Here is a 23,984-nt window from a genome sequence, read left to right as displayed (position 1 = left end):
CACCTTCCTAAAAGCAAAGAGCCTCCTGGCCTCAGGTAGGCCAGTGATCATGCCTTTTAGGGTCTTGTTAAATCTCTCAACAAGCCCATTAGATTGAGGATGGTAAGGTGTGGTAAACCGGTAGGTTACCCCACACTCATCCCACACAGATTTCATGTATGCTGGCATGAAGTTTGTGCCTCTGTCAGGCACAACCTCCTTTTGGTTCTGGATAGCGGGTGGCATGGTCCACCAAAACCAGGATAAACCTGTTGCCTAGGGCGGTTTTGGGGTCCAAGGGACCAATGATGTTGATGCCCACCCTTTCAAAGGGTGTGCAAACGATGGGGCGTGGGATCAGGGAGGCTTTAAGCCTTTTCCCTGTCTTCCCACTAGTCTGGCAGGTTGGGCAGGCCCTACAGAAATTATCTGAGGCTACCCGCATTCTAGGCCAATGGAAGTGGGTGACAAGCCTGGCAAAGGTTTTGTCTTGACCCAAATGTCCTGCCAGGGGGATGTCGTGAGCCAGGCCCATTAGGAAGGCCTGGTAACACTGGGGGACCACCATCACACGTGCTGCCCCAATGGCCGGAACCTTAGGCTCACTGTAGAGATCATTCTCCCAATATATATGGTGATCGCTATAGGCTACACCAGCTGCTTGGGCTGCAGCCGGTTGCCACAGACCCTCAAGAGTGGGGCACTCTTTCTGTGCTTTGCAGAATTCCTCCCTGGTTGGCCCACCCTCCACTTGCCGGCCATCCAGCTCAAGTAGGTTGCCTGGGGTGGCAATATCTTCCCCAGTTGGCTCAGGGGCCTCCTCCTCTGGGACCCCGTCAACCACTGCAGGAATATCTGCGTCCGGTTTCCCGCGCCCCTTGCCCTTCTGTGAAGCTGTCTGGGCCATTGTTCCAGACACCCTTGACTTCCCTTCCCGGGCAGCCATGGACCGTTTGGTCATGCAGACCCACTCAGGCAAGCCTAACATCTCCAGGTGGCATTTAAGCTCTACCTGCTTCCAGGCAGTGTGCTCAAGATCATTGCCTAACAGAAAATCTACAGGCATGGCAGGACTCACAGCTACTTTTAGAGTACCACAGATGTGCCACCCCCTGGAAGTATTGGCAGGCATGTGGGCCTTTGGCACCATTTCCTTATCTCCCAGAGGTACTAGTGACACCTCTATCTGCTCCCCAGAGCTAACTGGGACTCCCGCCCCCCCCCCTTCGCCCCCACCACCCCACAAGCGCTACAGTAGCCAACCCGAGTGTCTGCCCTCCAGTGGGGGTCTGTGCCCTCTTGGGACACTGGGAGTCACCCTTCGAGTGTCCATGCTGGTAGCACTCTAAGCATGCGGAGATAAACTTCCCTTTCTTCTTGTCAAAGTATCCTGGCTTCCTGGTAGTTTCGGGTGGGAACTGGGTACCAACCCCCCCCCCCTTCCCTGGGAATTGTTTTGGAGGCCTTTTGAGAACTCCTTATTTTTAAGTTTTTCCTCCCCCTCTTTCTTCTGTTGGGAACCCTGACTAACTTTGTAGGTGTTTCCCCCCCCTCCCCCCCACCTCCCAGATACCTTCTTGGACTCTCTGGTGCTAGCCCAGAGGTCCGCCTCCTCAGCAAGCCTCCTAGGATCAGTCGGCTTACTGTCTACTAAGTGCTGGTGCAACTCTGTAAAACAAATACTGAGCATATGTTCTCTCAGAATCAAATTATATAATCCTATGTAATCATTTACTTTGCTGCTCCGCACCCATCCATTCAGTGCATTATTGGCGAAATCAAAACAGTCTACCAAAGTTTGAGTGGAGAGTATGGTGCTGTCCTTGAACTTCTGATGGTATTTCTCAGGATTCAGCCCAAACGTGTCTTTTGTGGGTGTATATACATTTTGATCTTTTGGATCCAGTGTAAGAACTGTCCTTCCCCACTACTGGTACATAATCCCACAAGCCCCCCCCCCCCCCCCCCCCCATTGCTCTTCAGAGACCCCATGAGCCCTTAGTGCAACTTCATAAGCAGCCAACCACTTATCAATGTTATCTCCCACCACATAACTGGGCACTACATTTTTGGGTATACAAACCTTCCTTTCTCCAACAGGTCCCGCATGTATGCTGCCACCATCACTGCTGGACTCGGACTGCCTCGCCTTGATATCCAGCTATTTGAGACTCAGTTCATGAGCCAGAAGAATCTTCTTCTCAGTTAAAGCCCTTTCAGCCTCAGCTTGTTTGACTTCCCTTTCTGCTTTCCTCTCCTCTGCTTCTATGTTTAAGTTTGCCATTTGTAGTTGACATTCTCTCTCCTCCCTCCTTTCCTCTGCGGTCATGCCATGGCTAGAGACACTGCTCCCTGGTTTGGCAGGGGACACAATTACAGGGGTAACATCCACCACTACTGGTAAAAAATTCTCTGAGGGGACCTCCTCTAGGCCCTCCTCCTCAACATTCTCATCAGAATGGGCTTCTGCCCAGGCCCTCAGCACCTTTTGGTATTCCTCCTTTCTGGAGGCACCCTGAGTAGGTACTCCCATGTCCTTGCAGAAGCCCTTCAACTGTTTAACAGTATATGTCTCAAGCTTTTCTAGGTCAGAATCTTCAGCTCCTGCTTCAGACCCAGCCAGAGACATGTTGAATGAGGATTTAGTTAAAACTCAGGCAGAAAAACGAAATTGCAGAAAAAGATTTTAAAAAATCAAGTTGACCTTCAACTGTGGGTAGGTAGTGAACACTTAGCTATTGTATGTCACTGCACAAATACAAGTCCTATCCTCATCGTTGATCACCAATGTTAGAAATGGGGTCTTTGATTGGCAGTCAGGTTACACCCTGTCCAAGCAAGGACCCTCGCTCTGGTCAGGGTAAGTCACATACAATCCAAATTATCCTGTGCCCACCCTCTGTTAGCTTGGCACTGAGCAGTCAGGCTTAACTTAGAAGGTAACTGCCAAAGTATTTGTGCAATAAATCATGCAATAACACAGTATAACACCACAAAAATACACCACACAGTATTAAAAAAAAATATATAATATTTATCTGGTAAGATGCAGGTCAAAATGATCAATCAATAAGTATACATTGAGATATCAGTGTAAAAATGATATAGGGCCAGATGTAGGTAGCAAAAAAATTGCGAGTCGGAAATTGCGAGTCGTTGCGACTCGCAATTTCCGACTCGCAAAATGGTATCCAACAAGAAAAAGCAACTTCATTTTGTGACTCGCAAATGAAGTCGCACTGCAGATTGCGAGTCCGCTGTTTGCGAAGTCGCTTTTTGCGACCTCGCAAAAAACGAACACGCAAATTGCGAGTGGGTGTCGCAAATTGCGACTGTGACGCAAATTGAATGCAGGTGCAGCAAAACACTCTAGAAAACACTTCCTGGCTCTTGATGATGACATCACAGCCAGGAAGTTTACTAATACACCTGGGAGGAGGGAGGACCACACCCATTTTCAACTGCTGAACAGCCAACAGGAGGAACAGCAGCTACAATGGAAGAAACACCCAGGAAGAGAAAGCTAAAATTCGCAGAAAAAGAACTGGAGGTGCTGACGGAGGAATGCTGCCAGCACCACGATCAACTCTTTGGGAGAGCAGCCCTCAGTGTGCCAGAGCAGGAAAAAAGGAGGATTTGGAGTGAAATCCAGGACAAAGTAAATTCAATGGGTGTGAGCCACAGGAGTATTGAGGAACTCAAAAAAAGGTGGTATGACCTGTGCTCCCGGACCAAGGAGAGGGTGGCAGAGCGCCTCCGGGAGATGAGGGGCACTGGAGGAGGACCATCTACCATACCACCACCCACACCCTTGGAGGAAAGAGTGGAGGAGACCCTGGAGCCAGAGGCAGTGTCCGAAATACCAGTGAGTACCATGAGACATGCATGTACACCCATATCTGCCATACCCCCACCCACCTAGTACACAGCAGCATGCACAACCAAAATAGCTCCATTTCAGAGTAGCAACCACCTGAATGGTGCATTATGGGCAATGTAGTCAAGTAGGCAGCTGATAGGCAATAGTTTATTAGGAAGCATATAACAGATGGTAGATACTGACAGTGTGTTCCCTATGTCCCACAGGTCTCCCACACGACACCACCTCCAGCCACACCGTCCAGGGGCCACAGGTCAGCCAGCACAGGACCCAGGAGCAGCCACCACAGGGACCTGCACCACCCAACCACAGTCCCCTCCAGATGCACCAGTGGCCATACTGGAGATTGAGGCAGCACCCGGTCCCAGCCACAGTGCCAGCGTACAGGACACAGAACCACCACCACATCGCAGGCTACGTCTTAATGTCCTTCCAGTGCCACAGGGTGAAGTAGGGGACGCCTCCATGTCCGCCGCAGAGGCTTCACTCCTCCATGGTCAGCGCCTGCAGACAAGGGAAATTAGAATTATTTCAGGGGCCATGTGGCGCATGGAACGAAACCAAACCACAGGGCTGCAACAGGTCCACACTGAGCTGCAACATCTAAACAGCAATGTTGGTGACCTTGCGCTCTCAATCAGACAACTGGTGGCTGAACTTGTCACGGAGAGAGAGGGTGCAAGGTGCCGTGACCGGAAGCTCATCCACCACCTGGACCGCATGGCTGCCTCCATCGTCCGGCTGGCTGTAAACACAACTGGGCTATCACGCCGCACAGTCAGCCTACAGGTGGACATGGGCCACTTTGCCAGCGATGTGGCATGTGGGCTGGGACGCATTAGCCACTCAGTCGACATGATGGAGGCACGACAGGTGGCTAGGGGCGCAGCAGACGCCGCAAGACAGTGAGGAGGGCTCTACCATAAGTAGTGCATCAGCCACAGACACCAGGGTGTTGCATAGAGGAAGTGCACGGCAGGGCACTGCAGACGCTCCCGGAACCAGCCATGCTGGGCGACCACGGCGTAGGGTGTGAGCTACGCACTGACTTAGACTGGAGGCACATGAGGTTAATGTGTCCTCATAGCAGGTGGACTTTTACAGCCCCTGATCAGTAGTTTCTGTAAATAGTTTATTGGTTCACATCATTAAAGTTCTTGTTTGTTCCACTTCACACCTGGACTCTTTGTGTGTGACATTCATGTGTGTGGTGACAGCACGTACCTTCCAAAGTATTGGTTTGCAATGTGGTCCCGTCTCTGGATACCCCACCTGCCACGGCAATGACCCCCTGATAGCTACCCGAGGCCAAGAGGTGCAGTGAGCATAGCACTTGCACATGTGTGGGGATGGCGCTGCCGCGCACAGTCTGGTGTTGAAGCTGCGGACTGAATACATCTATTAAATCTAGTATTGCTGCACTGCTAAGTCTGTATTTCTCATATATTTCCTCCTCAGTTTGTTGGAAAAGTGTCTGTCTGGTTCTGTATATCTTCTCCTGTCTCTGGCTCCTCCTCCTCATCTGCTGTGCGGCATGGGCTCTCCTCCTCCTTGCTATCACATATATCTCCGCCATCTTGAGTGACCCAGGTGCCTTCTGAAATGGAATACTATTTGGGAACGTAAGAATAATCACTGATATTTATGCATCATCTTTACAATCTACTCTCCTCTCATTCTGACTTACTAAGTTCATTAAGCATATGTTATTCATGAAACCTACTGCAAGTGTAGTCTTTTGATTATATTGTGTCTCATCTATACACAAGTCACTGGGTCAAATGCTATGTGAATTGATTATACTGACTGGTGCCCAACTCAGAGGGACATATGCTCTATATTTGCGGCATGCATAAATACTCATTTGGAGAGATCAGATACATATTTGTGTTAGAACAGAAATACATAGTAATGCAATGGTAGATCATCATTAACTGTCTCAGGTTTGCTTGTTTGTAATCCAAAACCATGGTGTAATTTATATGTTTTAGGTATACTTGCTAGTGTGTTGTCTATACATAATATGAGTGGGGCATGACACGTTCACGTGTACTTTTCCCTTTTCTCCTTTCACACCAAACACTCACGTATAGACCTCTGGGTTTTTCGTATTAATCTATTCAGTTGGGCTGTGCGAGGGATACTACTACTTCACCTACATATATCTTGTTAGATGCGGTAATAAACAATTATGGTTACAACCAGATATCTTGGGGGAAGGAGTTCTCCCCATAGGCCATTATCTTGACACGGATGGTGGCGGTATGCAACTTAAGGAATTCCTCACAGTTATTGCTGTATGGCATGACTTAGGCTAATAAGAATTTGGGAGGATACTTATTTTACTTTTTTTTTTTTTTTTTTTTTTTTTTTTTACTCGTTATGTATTTGCTGTTTATACCGATTATTAACATACATCAAGCTCGGGGTATATGCAGTTCCAAAATGGCGCCCATTACGGGAGATAGTCCTTCTTTTCCTCTCGTGTCCTGTTGAAGGCTGGTCCTTCTCTCCTTTTCTAAGATGGCGCCCATACTTATGGGTTAGTCCATTTTCTATTACTTCACTACTAACGCGCGGAGGCTTTAAATTTCAATCCTCCTCCGTTAGTTCGACGTTCGAGACTAATTACCGATACAGGGGACGCCGCGGGGGGTTTTCGACCGCGGTCGTTGCCTTTCTTGATGATGGATACTTACGTACACGATAGGTGAGATACTGAATTTGGTCATTGGGGACCTGGTGACTGGATGTCTCAGTATTACTTTTGGGGATATTTCCTAATCATGTTCATTTATATTTAGCATGCCTAAATTGCAGCATATAATAATTTTTCTTTCCGATTTCTTTCTTCACTCTGCATACTTAGGAAACGGTTCTTGAATACTTCATTTGCATCCTAATGTTGGATATTATATATATTTTACTCAGGTCAGTCTGGGACCTTTTGGTCACATTTGCTTGTACCCTCATTTGGGGACGTTTTTTTTTTTTTTTTTTTTTTTTATTTATTTAGACATGCAGGAGACTTAGTTGGTTATATAGTGGATCTATGATTATTTTCCACAGACTCTGGACGGTTCTTAATGATACTGGTTATACACGTAGATATAATTTGAGTTAAGGTATGTTTCGAATTATGGGTTTTTCACTGTTTATTAAGAAGGGCTCTGGTGGTGTTTCTGTTATCTTACAGTGGTTAAGCTATTATTACATTGCGCATTTTGGTGTTGACTGGGTGTCTGGGGTGACTTTTCTTAGGACTTTATAAACATGCACACTCATATTGTGATAAACTTTGTACACATGGGTTATTCACATATATATTCCCATTTTGTGCTTTAACTTTATAGGCAATGTTATCATATTTTGTGATAATTTTAATAATTTTATTGTGGTGATGGGACTATATGTTAGTTCCCACCAGATGAATGATCACAAGAAGTCACAAATTATATGTTTTCGTTTTAGGATCTCACAAATTGTCACGATAAGATATATTTTATGGTCTGCTCTTGACGGTTCTGTACACATGTTATGAAGTAGTGACTGTTCTCATTTATTTTCAGCCCTGATGAAGTCTGTGAGAGTACTGTTCTCATAGGACGAAACACGTGTTGGCTGTGGCTGTATGTGCTACATGGATACTGACTTCAATACTGTGTTTACTACATGAACATGGATGTCAAAGGACAATTCTGTGGTTACTATGATGAACTTTTCTGTTGAAGAATAAATTGAGCTTGTAACTCTCCATGGTATTAATGCCATTATACATTACATATTGATATATTATTCACTTGGAATTACATATTCATGGGTGCCCTGACAGCTGTGTTTTTGCCTTCTGGATCCCCTTTTATACTTTGGTTATGGTTACCACCTGCTCTGAGTAAGTGGTAAATTGGAAGTGCAAAATGGGCTTTTTGCGACTAGTCGCAATTTGCGAGTGGCTATTTAATATGGTTTGCGACTCGCAAATTGCGACTTCCTATTTGCGGGTCGCTAAATGGGGTCGCTATTTTTGCGGGGTCGCAAATAGCGATTCGGGCCATTTGCGACTCTCAAAAGTTTGCTGCATCTGGCCCATAGTGTCTTCAGTCTTTAAAAAGCAATGAGTCTTTTGCAAGCACAAAGTACCTGGTTTGCGTTAAAAATCTCCACAAGGGACCGCTGAGGAGGAGTTGCGTGGAAAACAGGGAGGTGAGCGTCAGTTTCTCCGGGCGCACAGTTTCTCCAGGCGCACAGGGACGGTGCGTTGTTTATTTTTCATGCAGGGGAGGCGTTGCATCGCTTTCCGGTGCGCTGTCTTGGATCCTCTTCGGGTTGTGGGGTTTTCGGACGCCCCAGGGATGATGCGTTGAAATCCTGGGCACGCAGGACGAAGTCACAGAGCTGCGGCAATCCGGTGGGTGATGCGTGTAAATTTCTGTCACACGGCAGGCGCTGCATCGATTCCTCTCAGGAAGTCGGGCTGCATCGTTCCGGCTTGGCTATGCGTCGATCCAGTGTGCCGTGCGGCGAAGTTCCGGTTGCAATGCTGGCGCTGCGTCAATCTTCTCTTTCAAAGTCAGGCTGCGTCAGTCCGGTTCGGCGTGCTGTGATTTTTCTCACCGCAATGCAGGCAGTGTGTCGTTTCTTGCGGGCTGTGCATCAAATTTTTGCCACACAAGGAGTTCTTTGCAGAGATGAGGTCTTTTTGGTCCTGAGACGACTTTAAGAAACAGGGGGCAAGCGCTATCCAGTTCCTTGGAGAGCACTTCTCAGCACATCCAGAGAGCAGCAGGGCAACAGCAAGGCAGCAGTCCCTCTCAGAAAAGCAGTCCAGGTGAGTCCTTTGGGCAGCCAGGCAGTTCTTCTTGGGAGGTTGCAGGTTCTGGTTCAGGGATTCTTCACCAGTGGTGTCTTGTCCAGAAGTGTCTGAGTTGGTAGGATCAGAGGCCCTGTTTAAATACCCAAATGTGCCTGTGAAGTTGGGGAGACTTCAAAGAGTGGCTTAGAAGTGCACAAGGCCCCCTTTAAGTTCCACCCAGTCTGCCAGGGTCTCAGTAGGGGGTGAGGCCGTCCATTGTTTGAAGGCAGGCTACTGTCCTTTGACATGCAAGTGTCAGGCCCTCCACCCTCCCACCCCAGGAAGACCCATTCAGTATGTAGATGTGTGCCAGTGTGACTGAGCATACTGTGTTTGAGGTTGTCCGAGGGAATGCACAAGGGAGCTGTCAACTAAACCTAACCAGATGTGGATTGGAAGGCACGGAAGGATTTCAGTGCAGAGAAATGCTCACTTTCTAAAAGTAGCACTTGTAAAATAGTAATATTTTATAAATATTTTAAATAGTCAGCAGGCTTTTGTATTAACATTCTGGCCATAATGAATATGACCTTGCTACTCCTTTTAGATCAGAACATATACATTATACAAACAGTATATGAGGGTAGTCCTAATGTTAGCCTATGAAAGGAGCAGGCCTCAGAGCAGTGTAAAAGGATTTAGGAGTTTTACGCTGCCAGGACATATAAACTACACAGGTACATGTCCTGCCTTTTACCTACATAGCACCCTGCCCTAGGGGTTACCTAGGGCCTACCTTAGGTGTGACTTGTATGTAGAAAAAGGGGAGTTTAAGGCTTGGCAAGTACTTTTAAATGCCAAGCCGAACTGGCAGTGAAACTGCGCACACAGGCCTTGCCATGTCAGGCTTGAGGCATGGTTAAGGGGCTACTTATGTGGGTGGTACAACCAGTGCTGCAGGCCGCCTAATACCATTTAATCTATAGGCCATGGGCACTTATAGTGCACTTTACAGAGGACTTACAAGTAGATTAAATAAGCCAATTGGGTATGAACAAATGTCACCATGTTTTAAGGGAGAGAGCATATGCACTTTGGCACTGGTTAGCAGCAGAATCCTAGAACGAGCAAAAACAGTGTCCAATAAAATGGAGGGAGGCAGGCAAAAAGTTAGGGGTGACAACACTAAGGCTGTCAGGTCTAACAATAAGCACATCAAGTCATTCACCAAACTCATCCATTGTTTCATCAGCTTGCTCTCTAGCTTGATTGAAAATATACCCTCCATAGTCAACAATTTGAATCAAATTGAACTTGGTACCCAATGCTTCTTTGATCTGATGGTACGATATTGCATCTGCCTGCAAGATATTCTTCAGCATTTATTTAACTCCGTCACTTTCAAGGTTCTTTAAATACTTAATGAATTTCTTATCATCTGCTTCTTCTAGTACATCTATGAAGTTATTGAACTTCTCGATCAATGCGGTCCACCTGGAACCAATATTTTGTTTCTTGGCTGTGCCCAATGGCGGTGATTTTTTCAGAAACACAGCTGCATTGTACAGTGGTGCAACAAAGCTTGAAGGGGGTAGGAGGGGCATGCGCTCCTGACCCTGTCAGGTGCTCTCAGGCCCGGGGAACACGCTCGTGCACAGTGCCGGTGGGTGCCGCTTGGAGGTCCCACTGCATCACAAGGGCTGTGGGGGCTGTTATGCCACTGGCATTGTACTTTCGTACTCTTTGCTACTGCAGTTGAGAGCACATGCTGTTCAGATGACTGCTGCTGTTCACCTGGACCGCTTAGCTCTCCAAGCACTGGCTGTGTGCTTGCACTTGTGTCATCATAACCAATCTTAGGTCGTAGATCATTGTCTTGACTGTGAGTAATGGTTCTTTTTCTTGCACTTGATCATTGTTGCGTTCAGCTTTTTTCATCGGACCTGGTTGTCACTGCCATTAGCAGTTTGCTTTGTATCTATGATGGCTCTGTGTTATAGCGCAGTGTAGCATTTTTTTCTTTCAGCCTTACCAAAAGATTCTTGTGGGCTTCTTAAATGCTCTCCTCTGCAGGGTAGGCCACTTTCTTTTCGAGGTCCATATATGGGCTAGAACGGGCTTCAACTCCTCACATGCCAACTTCAAATTGCTTCTCATCAATTTGGGCACTTGTGGCATGTACAAGCAATTTGCAGTATTGTTGCAAACTCTCAAGGAGAGCAGTTTTGTTTCTTTGGGGCATGTATCCACTACTCTTCGCCGGTTGTAGCATCCTCCTCAGATTGGCAGCATGCAGTGACCATACCATACATGGACCATTAATAACAACGCCTTAAAGCCTCCCAGCAAATAATGTAATTCCTCTAAGTTTGCCTAGAACTGCAAGGGTCCTAGCTCACATGATCTTATGAAACCACAACAGTGCTGTAGTTATAACATTATTCTGAACACCTGGCAAGTTGTACCTTGCATTACCGGACTTTATGTAAGCATCTTCCAATGAATCCTGCCCAGTGCCTGAAAACAAATGTAGTAAATACAGAACCCTGTCAGCAAAAGATTCTGTTGTACATTCCACTTTTTCTTCATATATATATGCCCTGTTAAGCCTACTGTATAGGATCATTGTATTACAAAAGAAAAGCACATTTTAGGATGCTTCATTTTAATAACCTTAGTATGCCTTATATTTAAAAAGTTTTTTAGTGATCATTGTTGCATAAAATATATTTTACATATTAGCATATTGCCTCCAAAAACAGACATTTCTCAAACATTGACAAACATATCTGTAGTCTCAGCAAAACAGTGAACGGTAAACTGATGGTGTTTAAATCCTTTAAATATTTCTAGAGCTCTAGAATTAATGAATAATGCATAATAAAAATACAGAATGAGTGGGGGAGAGCTTGCTGAAGTTATAAAAGCCTTGAAGAAAGGGAAGGCAGTTGGGCCAGATAATTTACCAAATGAGTTATATAAGGTACTGGAGGAGGAACTTACTCCGATTTTACTGAAATTATTCAATTCTATGCTTTTAGAAGGGGCCCAGGTACCTAAATCATGGAGAGAAGCTATAATTTGTTTATTGTTTAAACCAGGTAAGGATTCAAGGTCTTGTTCATCGTATAGACCTATTTCCTTTCTGAATTCAGATTATAAATTGTATAGAGGGATTTTATCTAGGAGATTGGGGAAAGTTATAGGCAATTTGGTTCATTCAGATCAGAAGGGCTTTATGAAGGGTAGACAACTTCATGAGTTAACTCACAAGTTATTTGCTGCAGTAGATTTGGCGGAACAAGAAAAGGCTCCATTAGGGGTTTTGACTTTCGATGCTGCGAAAGCTTTTGATCGTGTCAACTGGTCTTTCTTGGGGGTTGTGATGGAAATAGGTGGCTTGGGAATACCTTTTATTAGGGCTGTTAGGGAACTGTATAAATGACCATCTGCGAGAATTTTGGTTAACGGTCAGCTATCGCAGGAATTTAGGATCAGTCGGGGTACTCGACAGGGTTGTCCTTTGTCTCCCTCGCTCTTTAATTTATATATCGAACCTTTGGCAATCTCATTACGGGCTTGCAGGGACATTCCCCTGTTTCGGAATGGGGGTTGGGAAAAGAACGTAGCATAATATGCGGACGACCTTATGCTATACACTAGAGATGTGATGACTACTTTACCCATTATCAATACATTGATGGAGAAGTTTGGTAGATTTTCAGGTTATAGCATAAATACAGAAAAGACGGAAATTATGTGTTGGAATATGGCTTATGTTTCTCCCTTAGTTAAACAGGAGATTAAATACTTGGGAATTCGGTTTACAACTGATCTTAATGATGTAGCTAAGTTAAATTTTGATAGAGCTTATAGGGAAACTAAACAATTGTTAAAGGTGTGGGCTGCTCTCCCACTCTCTATATTTGGAAGATCCAATATATTGAAGATGTGTATCCTCCCAAAGTTCACTTTCTTATTTAATACTATCCCTTTAGAGTTTTAGGTGAGCTGGTTTAAAAAACTACAGGGTGAACTATCATTTGTTTGGGCCTCCAAGGGAGTAAGGATATCATGGAAAAAGTTGAGTAGAAAGAAGGAGAGGGGGGCATTGCATCTCCAGATTTTTTTAGGTACTATCTGGCTTTTCAACTAAAAAATATTAGAATGTTATTGAATAAGAAGTCAGGGTACTCATTGGTCTGGAGAGCTTTGACGGCGCATCTTGAGGAAGGAGCGGATAATTTCTTATATAAATTTGGTCATCCAAAGCACTTTAAGAAGGTGCGCTTGAAGCTCCCCTGACATGCCTGTAAGGTTTGGATACATTTTCGGAAGGTGCTAGGGATAGCTTATTATTGCAGTTCTGCTCCCATCTGGGATTCACCTGGTACTCCTGATTGTCTTATGGATAAATTATCAACTCCTTTGAGAATCAGCGGGATGGTAAGATGGGGGCAGATTATTGAAGGTTCTGAATTATTATCTTGGTTTGCATTGCAGGAGTGCACTAGAGGGACAATTTCTAAGTTTAAGTATCTTCAGTTATCTAGTTGGGTTAAGTCTCGACGAGCAGGAGAAATAGGGAGGAGCTCATGGGAGGGGAAACTAGATCAGACATGTATTAAAAAATAAATCGCTTGTTGGTATCATGCACAGTTGGAAACAATAGAAGATGCTTCTTCCCTCCCTTTGTTGAAATGGGGGAGGATTCTTCCAACCTTAGAAATCATATCTTTGTGGCAAAAGTAATGTTCAGAGTTGTGGTTCACTATTAAACCTGCGGGGTTGAAGAAAAATCATTTGTTTACACTACACAGGGTATATTGGTCACCAGCTAGATGAACGGCTATCGGGAAAACTAATAAAAGCTGTCCAAGGTGTGGGGAAACCAATGCAGATGATGTTCATATGTTTTGGCAATGCTCAACTTTGAGTAAGTATTGGGAAGATATAGGAAGTATTCTTAGGGTAATTTTTGATGAAAATTTAAGAATAAATCTTCCTATGGTGGTGTTTGGGGTTTGTGAACCGGACATAAAGTATCAGAAAATGTCTGTGCAACAAGAGCATTTGTTGTTTGTACTAATGCTTTTGGCTAGACGGGAAATATGTTGTAAATGGGTGGATCCATTTCCCCCCCTTGTGCAGGATTGGCATCTATCAGTAAATCGGCTGTGTAAAATGGAACAATGCGGTCCTCATACTAGAAGAGATAATTTTTGGGTGGATTGGGAAAATGCATACCAGTAGATTATAAGTTTGGAGTTTGTTTAGATGTGTAATTTTTGTTTTGCTTTTCTGGTTTCCTCTTCCTGGTAGTTAAGTCCAATGATTAAAACTCCCCTCACCTTATCGTGTACCGCTTTGGTTATGATCATGTCTTGAAGAAAATAGTAAGACGTGGGCGATGGTAGTCGATGGGGAAAATTGCAGTATGTAGAACAGGTGGGGTGGCCCAGCAGTGCTGTGGACTGCGCACTTGGAAACAGCCTTTTTTCTCTTAGCCAAAGTGAGGGTGGCGAAATGAGGAAAAAATAAAAAAATAAAATACAGAATGGAGGTGGGTGCAGGCCCCCCCTTTCTCAAACATTATTGTGCCACCTGGACCCCATTTCCTGGGGACGAAATTCATCATCGGGGGGGGGGGGGGTGGGGGGGGAATTTGCCTCAGGAGGCCCCAGGTATCCCATCCCCAGGGCTGAAGTAAACTAAAAAAGGGGAGAAGGGCTGTATTCTTCCTCTACTTCCTCCCAAGCCTGTTGAGGCCCCGGGGACCCTATCCCTCCAAGTCCGGCTTGAATACTCTATTCCAAGGAGCACAACCCCAGAGTTGTTTCCCTTCTCGCACTGGTAGTGGCAGGAAAACATATGTTTGCTCCCACCTGGTTGGAGGAGGAAATATGCCTTCCTTGCCTGCAGCGGCGCTGCCAGGGCCTGAGTCCAGCTCTCCTCTGCGCATACCCAAAGGCTGTGCCCAGCAAGGGTTTGGCTTTACGTGTGATAACAAAATGTTGCTTTATGTTAAAAGAAACCCTAAAAAAACAAAGTGCTGTTATAGTTCGGAATTAATATATATTTTCATTACATTATACTACGTTATAGTATTATGTTAAATTACCTTATAGTACGTAATAGTACATTAAACGTCATAGTTAACTGAAAATTTCAGTGACCTGTAACATTTTAAACAAACAAAACCACTGAAATTCATCAGTAATAGTTAGCTCTGGTAACTCATGCCCTAATATAATTATAACTTGTGCCTTAGCCATGCACTGCTAATTATCCCACACATTACATCACTCATTACCTCTTCTGTGACACCATTGATAATATACCTGCAACTTTTGCAATATAATTATTGATAAGAAAACTGTGCATGGTGGCAAGTTACAGTTTTCTTGGGGCACGAGATATAGCTAACAGAGCTAACTGTAACTGGTGGATTTCAGTGCTTTTGTGCATTTAAAACTTTTCTTTGTAACTGAAATTCTCACCTAACTATAAAGTTACTATAACCTTAGTTATTTTTAGCAACAAAACAAATATGTAGGAAAATGCCTCTCATGGCATAGTTAACCCCTAACTTGCTGCCTTTTGTTGATGCTAGTAATGATTGAAAGTGTGCTGGGACTCTGCTAACCAGGCCCAAGCACCAGTGTTCTTTCCCTAAACTGTACCTTTGTTTCCACAACTGGCACAGCCCTGGCACACAGACAAGCCCTTGTAACTGGTACCCCTGGTACAAAGGGCCCTGTGGCCTGGGAAGGTCTCTAAAGGCTGCAGCATGTATTATGCCACCCTTGGGACCCCTCACTCAGCACATGCACACTGCCTCACAGCTTGTGTGTGCTGGTGGGGAAAAAATTACTAAGTCAACATGGCACGCCCCTCAGAGTGCCATGCCCATAACCCACTGCCTGTGGCATAGGTAAGTCACCCTCTAGCAGGCCGTACAGCCCTAAGGCAGGGTGCACTATACCATAGGTGAGGGCATAGTTGCATGAGCACTATGCCCCTACAGTGTCTAAGCCAAACCTTAGACATTGTAAGTGCAGGGTAGCCATAAAGAGTATATGGTCTAGGAGTTTGTCAAACACGAACTCTACAGTTCTATAATGGCTACACTGAATTTTGAAAAGTTTGGTATCAAACTTCTCAGCACAATAAATCCACACTGATGCTAGTGTAGGATTTACTGAAAAATGCACACAGAGGGCATTTTAGAGATGCCCCCTGTATACCAGTACAATTCCAAGTGTTAGGCTGACCAGTTCCTGCCAGCTTGCCACAACCAGACAGGTTTCTGGCCACATTGGGTGAGTGCCTTTGTCACTCTGTGGCCAGGAACAAAGCCTGCACTGGGTGGAGGTGCTTCTCAGCTCCACCTGAAGGAACTGTCACACCTGGTGGTGAGCCTCAGAGACTCCTGCCTGTTGTTACAGTGCATTGCAGGAATGCGGCCCCCTGGGTAGGTTCCCGGCTAGAACCAAGAGCACTATTATTTTGTTCAGTACCGCACACCAGATTCTGGGGCCCGTGCATTCCTATGGAGCCTGTACCTCAAGATGGGATGTGTGACTTGCTGACTAGACGAACCATGACGTGCAGTTGGTATGAGTAAGTGACCGACAAGCACTTACCAAAACCCAATTAGGATATAATAAAGTAATATGATCAGGAGAAGCGATATTTTTGGTCCTGAAGAAGCGTCACTGGATCCTGTGTGACCACCCAGATGCGAAACATGTTGACCTAGCACTATAGGAATTTGGATAATATTCATTTTCCCCTATTTACTTGGATTGAGTGCGGCCGAGCATCACCTCCGAAAGCACTCCCCATATAATTTTTTTAATCTTGGCGTAAACCAATTTCTGAATTATTAAATATGATGGTGATGGTTTATAGCCAATTTTATGTTCAACCTTTTTCCTCTCCTGCATACACCTATAGTTCGTGTTCATCATAGGTTTGACTACCATTGGCAATAAGATCTCCGGCTAAGAGCCACTGCCTTTTTAAGGGGTGGCCCGTCAGACATTGCAGTGGCGGTCTGATGAGGAGCTTGCCCAGTGATGAAGCTTGACATCCTATTGGGTGTGTGAGGGCTCTCTAGCTCCTGGCTACAAGTTGCCTTGTGTATCATTAGTGTCTTTTCTTTTGGAACAGTTTACTTCATATTTGCTATATGTTGTTACAGTGCCCCACGGCACTCCAGCTAGTGGAGATGTCCGGCCCTCCAGACACAGCCCCCACTTTTGGTGGCAAGTATGGAGGAGATAATGAGAAAAACAAGCAGGAGTCACCCACCAGTCAAGACAAGCCCCTAAGGTGTCCTGGGCTGAGGTGACCCCTCCCTTAAGAAATCCTCCATCTTGTTTTAGAGGATTCCCCCCAATAGGAATAGGGATATGCCCCCCTCCCCTCAGGGAGGATGCACAAAGAAGGTGTAGCCACCCTACAGGACAGTAGCCATTGGCTACTGCCCCCCAGACCTAAACGCACCCCTAAATTGAGTATTTAGGGGTGACCTTGAACCCAGGAAATCAGATTCCTGCAACCTGAAGAAAGAAGTACTGCTGACTTAAAAGCCCCGCAGAGACGACAGACGACAACTGACTTGGCCCCAGCCCTACCGGCCTGTCTCCAGACTCAAAGAACCTGCACAACGACGCATCCAGCAGGACCAGCAACCTCCGAGGACTCAGACACCTGACCAGCACCCAAAGGACCAAGAACTTCCCGAGGACAGTGGCTCTGTCCAAAAACAGCAACCAAGAAACCAACTTTAAAGAGACTCTTGCCTCACTTCGGAAGCGTGAGTCTTCACACTCTGCACCCGACGCACCCGGCTTGAGTTCAGAACAATCAACACGGCAGCGAGGACTCCCAGGAGACTCCCAACGACATGGACACCCTGAGTCGACCTCCCTGCACCCCTACAGCTACGCCTGCAGAGAGGATCCAGAGGCTCCCCCCGACTGCGACTGCCCGGTAACAAAGGAACACGATGCCTGGACAAAGCACTGCACCCACAGCCCCCAGGGCTGAGAGGAACCCACCACCAGTGCAGGAGTGACCAGCAGGCGGCCCTCATCGTGGCCCAGTTGGTGGCTGGCCCTAGTAGCCCCCCTGTGCCCTGTCTGTATCGCCAGAGTGACCCCGGGTCCCTACATTGCTTTCAGCGCAAAACCTGACACCTACTTTAGACACTGCACCTGGCCGCCCCAGAGCCGCTGAAGTGTATTTTGTGTGCCTGTGTGTGTCTCCCCACCCCCGTGCTCTATCAAACCCCCCTAGTCTGCTCCCCGAGGACGCAGGTACTTACCTACTAGCAGACTGGAACCGGAGCACCCCTGTTCTCCATAGGCACCTATGTTATTTGGGCCCTCCTTTAACCTCTGCACCGGACTGTCCCGGTGCTGCTGATGCTGTGGCTTTGGGGTTGCTTTGAACCCCCAACTGTGGGCTGCATATGCCCAGGAGACTGAACTTGTAAGTGCTTTACTTACCTGAGAAACTAACCAATACTTGCCTCCCCCAGGAACTGTTGATTTTCTGCAGTGTCCACTTTTAAAATAGCTTATTGCCATTTTTGCCAAAACTGTGTATGTTACTGTTTTAATTCAAAGTTCCATACTTACCTGTGTGAAGTACCTTACAATTTATGTACTTTACCTAAATTCTGAATCTCGTGGTTCTAAAATAAATTAAGAAAATAATATTTTTCTATATAAAACCTATTGGCCTGGTGTTAAGTCTTTGAGTGTGTGTTCTCGTTTATTGCCTGTGTGTGTACAACAAATTCTTAACACTACCTTCTGATAAGCCTACTGCTCGACCACACTACCACAAAATAGAGCATTAGAATGATCTCTTTTTGCGACTATCTTACCTCTAAGGGGAACCCTTGGACTCTGTGCACACTATCTCTCACTTTGAGATAGTATATACAGAGCCAACTTCCTACTATATATATATCTATATATATATCTATATATATATAGTAAATGGTAATGGTTAAAATGATGTTATAGTTAGATGCTGAAATTTGTTAGGAATGTAGGTTTAAAAACCAAGACAAACTGAAATTCGCCAGTTATATTTTACTGAGAAAAATACAACTTGTTCCTGTCATGCACCTGCTTAGGACCTCACACATTAGATCACTGACATGTTAAATGATATAATTGATGATGAGTGCAAAGTATAGTTAGTTCAATTAACTATAACCAGGGCTACTGAAATTATGTGGTAGTTGAGGATCAAGCTATGTAGCAGGGTTGACTAAATTATACAGCAAGAAAAGGTGAATTATACAGCATAATGCAGCACATTTCATGATATTATTACTTTATTATTTTGTCATTTATACACATGGTAACATTGTCTGGGAATTTTTTTTAACTGATAAGTAACAATTTAATACCAAAATACAGTGATAAGCAATGAAAAGACTAGTCAGCCTTTGCAAAGGGCCTACCTCCGCCAGAGGAGTGACTTTTAATTTGTTTGAGCTAGAAACATTTTTTTTTTTGTTAAAATCTGCAGATTATGCAGCATTTGGTGGATTATTTCTCAAATAGGGCCAACAAGTATGAGAAAAGGCCACAACCACAGAATCGCATAATTTCAGTGACTCTAATTGTAACTGGCGAATTTACAATGTTTTTGCTTTCAAATCTAAGTTCTTATCTAATTTCAACATCTAACAATAGCATCACTTTAATCTTAGGTTTGTCAATTAATTTCTGTAGTTTTTTTAATCATCATATTCTGGTCGAGCAAACGCCTATGTTTGCATGCAACCAATTTCTCTGCAGCACAACGTCTTACACTGTGCACAGCAAAGGATTGGCTGCAGCGTCAGACCTCAGACCTGGCCCTGCAACTATCCCGTCACATGCTGCCAGCCACTCTACTGCACACGTCTGCCAGCCAAGCCCTGCATCCACCACTGCAGATCTAGGTGGAAAATTGGCCACTGTGCCTTGCACCCCTCTGCTGGCTTCCACTGGTATACAGCCAATCCTGTTCAAGAATACCATACTCAGTGGACGACGCAGGGTCCAGACTCCACACTTCTGCACTTAACCTATCCCTTGGTTATACATTACTGTACAAGGGGCCAACTCACAAGCTTTCCTTGCAATAATCATTCACTCATGTTTGTGTTAATGTGAACCCGAAACGCACAAATGAAGCTCATACAGGATCGAGAAATCATGGCAGAAAAGCTTGCAGAGGGAGACCTGGATTGTGGCAGTTTTACCCATGTATGCAGTGGTCAACATATTATGGATTCCTCGAGTTGGCAAGAGTTTCTACCATTACGCGAGGGCCAGCATTTTACCAGGTTCCAGCAGTGGGCCTCATTCCTTATATGTTGACTAGTTATGAAGAATTGACAACCGCCCCCGCAAACAATTACCACCATTTTAAGCACCAGTTTTTCTTAATAGATTAACAGCTTCCTTCATATCATGTTGCACAGCATCAGCAAATAGCGGCTAAACCAGTAGGTCCAAACGTTAAGATCTATTGTCTTTGCTAATGCTTGTTAATTTTGGCAGTCGCCAAGCCCTTTTAATTTTAGTAAAATAATATATCACCCCGTCCTCTATATACATTGGTCTGTTGTTGTATCAGTCCCATTTTATGTTATAAACACAAAGAATGCAGGTAAGCAATGCAGAGGGTGCAGGTGGGGCAAGGAATGGGGAGAAGAACACGGACAAGCACAGTATGAAGGAGGCAGGTAGAAACAGACTTGCGACAGAGCAACATGAGATGCAGAAGGAGAGTAGTACAGTGAGTGGGCAGCTGGTAAACACACACTCTGATCGATTGCCTAATGTAAAAAGAAAAAAGTTATTGACAGGAAAGCAGTAGAACCCCTGAATATAGTCAGTTAATGAGCCTAACCTGTAGACAGTATGTCCGTGAATATTTACACACTTTCTAAATTTAATTTAACTTCTTGCGATTACTTTTGCTGCATCCATCTTTCAGTAATTGTTAGCTCCGAGGTCTGCTACCATCTTACTTTTTCAGTTGTTCCTTAATTTAGCCCTTTTCATGTTTCAGCAGTGTTTTACTGTGCTTGTTTAAACATTTTTCTAAACCCATTTCCTAATTTGTTCGCACACTCATCTTCGATCATTTTGTTTTTATGTTTTGCCACGTGGTGCTTATGCACCTTAAGCCCCTCTTGCGATTTTGTAGAAAACTGTGTTTGAAAGGTTGAGTAAAATGTCTCTCAAAATAAACTGTCAGATGCTTCACTGAAAACTCTGTGTTAAAGGTTGGCATTTTCCATCATAGAGGGCTAGTGCAGGCTAGCACTGGCACAGCACCCTTTATTCCAATCTGTCGGACTAGTTTTTTATGCGCAAACCAAGGTACCTCAATGTACTTCTGCATTATCTTCAGTAAAGCGAAAATGCTGCTTATGAGATTTCCACTCCATTTGTGTTCATAAAAGAAAGTAAAGGCTTTGTGGGGTGTGTCCCATTAAGGTCTTGGAGCACCACCCAGTTAACTAAATTGATCAGTAATTGGTTTCCCCCAACTACCTATAATCCCCATACTCTCATTGTTTTTCCCTGATAGATTTGGACAGGTTGATGTAGCAGGAAATGTAGTACTGTCCCTCATGTCACAGTGGTCATCTATACAGGCCCCCCCCCCCCCCCCCCCCCAGGATGTTGTGGCATGGATTAGCTAACTTTGTGACACAAATAAGCACATTTGCGGCACCCATAAGCACATTTCGTGGTATAAATATATACTTTGGCTGTATTTTTACAGCACTTTCTTCTGCAATTCTTCAAGCACCAAACACAGCCATCTTATTTTTATGTTTATTTACATTTGAGACAATTTGTTTTTTGGTCCGTGTCTACACATATGACATAAACCTGTTAAGGACTGATACCCATGGAACCTGTATGCTTGTCTCCTTATGTTTTAATCTTGGCCATGTGTATGCAATTCTTCTGAGCACCCCAAATCTAGCCTGATAACATTGTGCGAGATTTACAATGAGGAGGCTAATTTGGTAATAGATGTCTATTGTTTTACACATGGAGATGTAGAACATCATGGACTGTGGACTAGCAATTTAAACATTTGTTTCAATCGTGTGTGGAGTTACATGGATTGATGCTGTTCTCATGACAGACTTGGGAAAATCTGAGGATGTTTCAAGTTGGAGTTGTATGATTGATTTCTATTGGATGAGGCCCCTTCAGCGTCAAAAGAACTGTTGCCCTGGCGGATTGTCATATGAACTTTGATTAGATCCCCATCAGAATCCTGACAGAACCTGTGCAGAATTCCTAGAGCTCCAGGAAGAATCCTATGCCATGCATGCTGAGCCACTAGGAGAGGTTTCTTCCTCTCTGCCTGTGCCTTATTGCAATGCCTTGTTGAGACTTGGAGATTTTCTCCTTTTCTGTTACAGAAGACTCTTGACTGAGCGTCTGACATGCTGATACTTTCCCTGTTTCCCTGTTTTTTTTGCCTACCTTAGTTAGCAACTAGCTTTCTGAGATTACCTTTAACCAAATTATTTTTGCTCTTTTTGTTCATTCTATCTCTTGCGCGCATATGTTCCACCCCAAACGTTTGTCCCAGATGGATAAATTGTAGGGTTTCCCTTGCCCAGCTAAATTGAACTTTGATGATTTGAACCTCTTTAGTGCTTGTCAAATTTGAGCAACATTTATTTTCTATCAAATTATCTTATTGGTGTTTTGTATTGTCTTTGTAGAGCATCTAGTCCTCCTAATATTTGTTTGCCTGAACTTATTTCGCCGCCTTGGTCAACCTTTGGTGATTCTGAATCTTTATAGCTTTGTTTTGTCGATTGTGTACATAACTATTAGCTTAAGTTTGTAATAAATTCCTTAAATGTATTCCTGATTGGAGTTTTCATTGTGTCACCACATTGGTCCGTACTGTGTAGCTTAATTGTTTTTTATTGAAATTGTTATATGGTTCTCCCATATCAAATGCAGGATCAAAAAATCAGTTGACCTCGATGAGTAATGATTCTTCGAAGGATGAAAGTGCTCCAACAAGGTCAATCCTGTTAATGTTAAGATGGAAAAGGCCCAGAACAGAGAGAACTTAAAAACATGATTAATTTTGTGTGATTAATTCCGGTTCTGCATGTTATGCCTTATTTAAAAGTTGAGAACTCTAAATAGGAGATATTTACCACACCCATTAATTACTTCATACAGAGGTGGTGGTGGGAAATACCCCACCCAATGTCACCTAAACGTGTAGTAAATGTCTGCTTGTCTTGCCCAAACCTAAAATGTAAATTGCAGTGTTACAACTCAAAATAAATAAAAACATATCTCGATTGTATGTATGTTTGAATAAGCATGATAATGAGAACTGGACTCCCACTCATTCTGTGGTCTCCTGTGGATATGCTGGGATATATATGCGCTGTTGGTAGACAAATAGAACTATACCCCTCCCAGCGAACATGTTCACCAGTGGGTCCTCATGTGCTGATGGGGGCACATTTGTTGAATATTGTGCTTCAAGATATGTGCTTGCAGACTCGGTCGACTTTTGGTAAGAGGCAATGTTAGAGAAGTGCTGAAGGCTGTTTGTTTTCTCTTTTTTAGGCCTGCATTGATGAAAACCTAGATATGGTGAAGTTCCTCGTGGAGAGTGGAGCTGATGTGAATCAGCAGGACAATGAGGGATGGACTCCACTTCATGCTGTGGCCTCCTGTGGATATCTGAACATAGCTGAGTGAGTAAACGCATGCCATCAATATATATTTCCCCATCCAAATCACTTAGGATGGTCTCGTCAGACTGCTGACACTGGTTTTCCAGTGAGTTTGTTTCACAGAAAGTGGCATGGCCCGACTATAAAACTGTGAAAACATCCAGGGAAAGGTGGGGAATATACAACAATGTAGCACAGCGAGAACATGAATTATCATGATATGGGTCGATATATCAATATACAACACGTTAGGAAGTTATAGGGTAATACGTAGAGGAACTATAGATTTAAGGAATGGCAGCAAAAACACCAACTATTAACTTGACCACAGGTTAGAACAAACATTGACAAAACCAGTAGGTTTCGACAGTCTGAGAGCTATATGCGTTGGCAATGTAAATGTATTTGCGTACGACTTTGAGGCTGTTCTTATTGAAATAAACAAATGCATTAACATTGCCAACACCTATATCTCTAGGATTTCCAGGCCCGTTTGACTTTGCCAATGCTTGTTTCAGAATAGGATAGCTGTGCAGTGGGGGCACTGGCACTCTCCACAAAGGACCAAT

General features: G+C 44.4%; 1 protein-coding gene across 3 annotated transcripts in view; it reads left to right on the top strand.

The window, feature by feature from the left end:
- Nucleotides 1–23,984, top strand: part of PPP1R12B (protein phosphatase 1 regulatory subunit 12B) — a 786,992-nt gene that overhangs the window by 105,404 nt on the left and 657,604 nt on the right. For all 3 annotated transcript variants that reach the window (XM_069238924.1, XM_069238923.1, XM_069238925.1), the window contains exon 2: nt 23,306–23,436. In XM_069238924.1, the coding sequence (XP_069095025.1) occupies nt 23,306–23,436 (131 nt within the window). The remainder of the gene's footprint in view (nt 1–23,305; nt 23,437–23,984) is intronic.

Source organism: Pleurodeles waltl, chromosome 6, assembly GCF_031143425.1.
Source record: "Pleurodeles waltl isolate 20211129_DDA chromosome 6, aPleWal1.hap1.20221129, whole genome shotgun sequence".
In the NCBI taxonomy this organism is placed as follows: domain Eukaryota; kingdom Metazoa; phylum Chordata; class Amphibia; order Caudata; family Salamandridae; genus Pleurodeles; species Pleurodeles waltl.
This window is presented reverse-complemented; position numbering and strand designations above follow the sequence as displayed.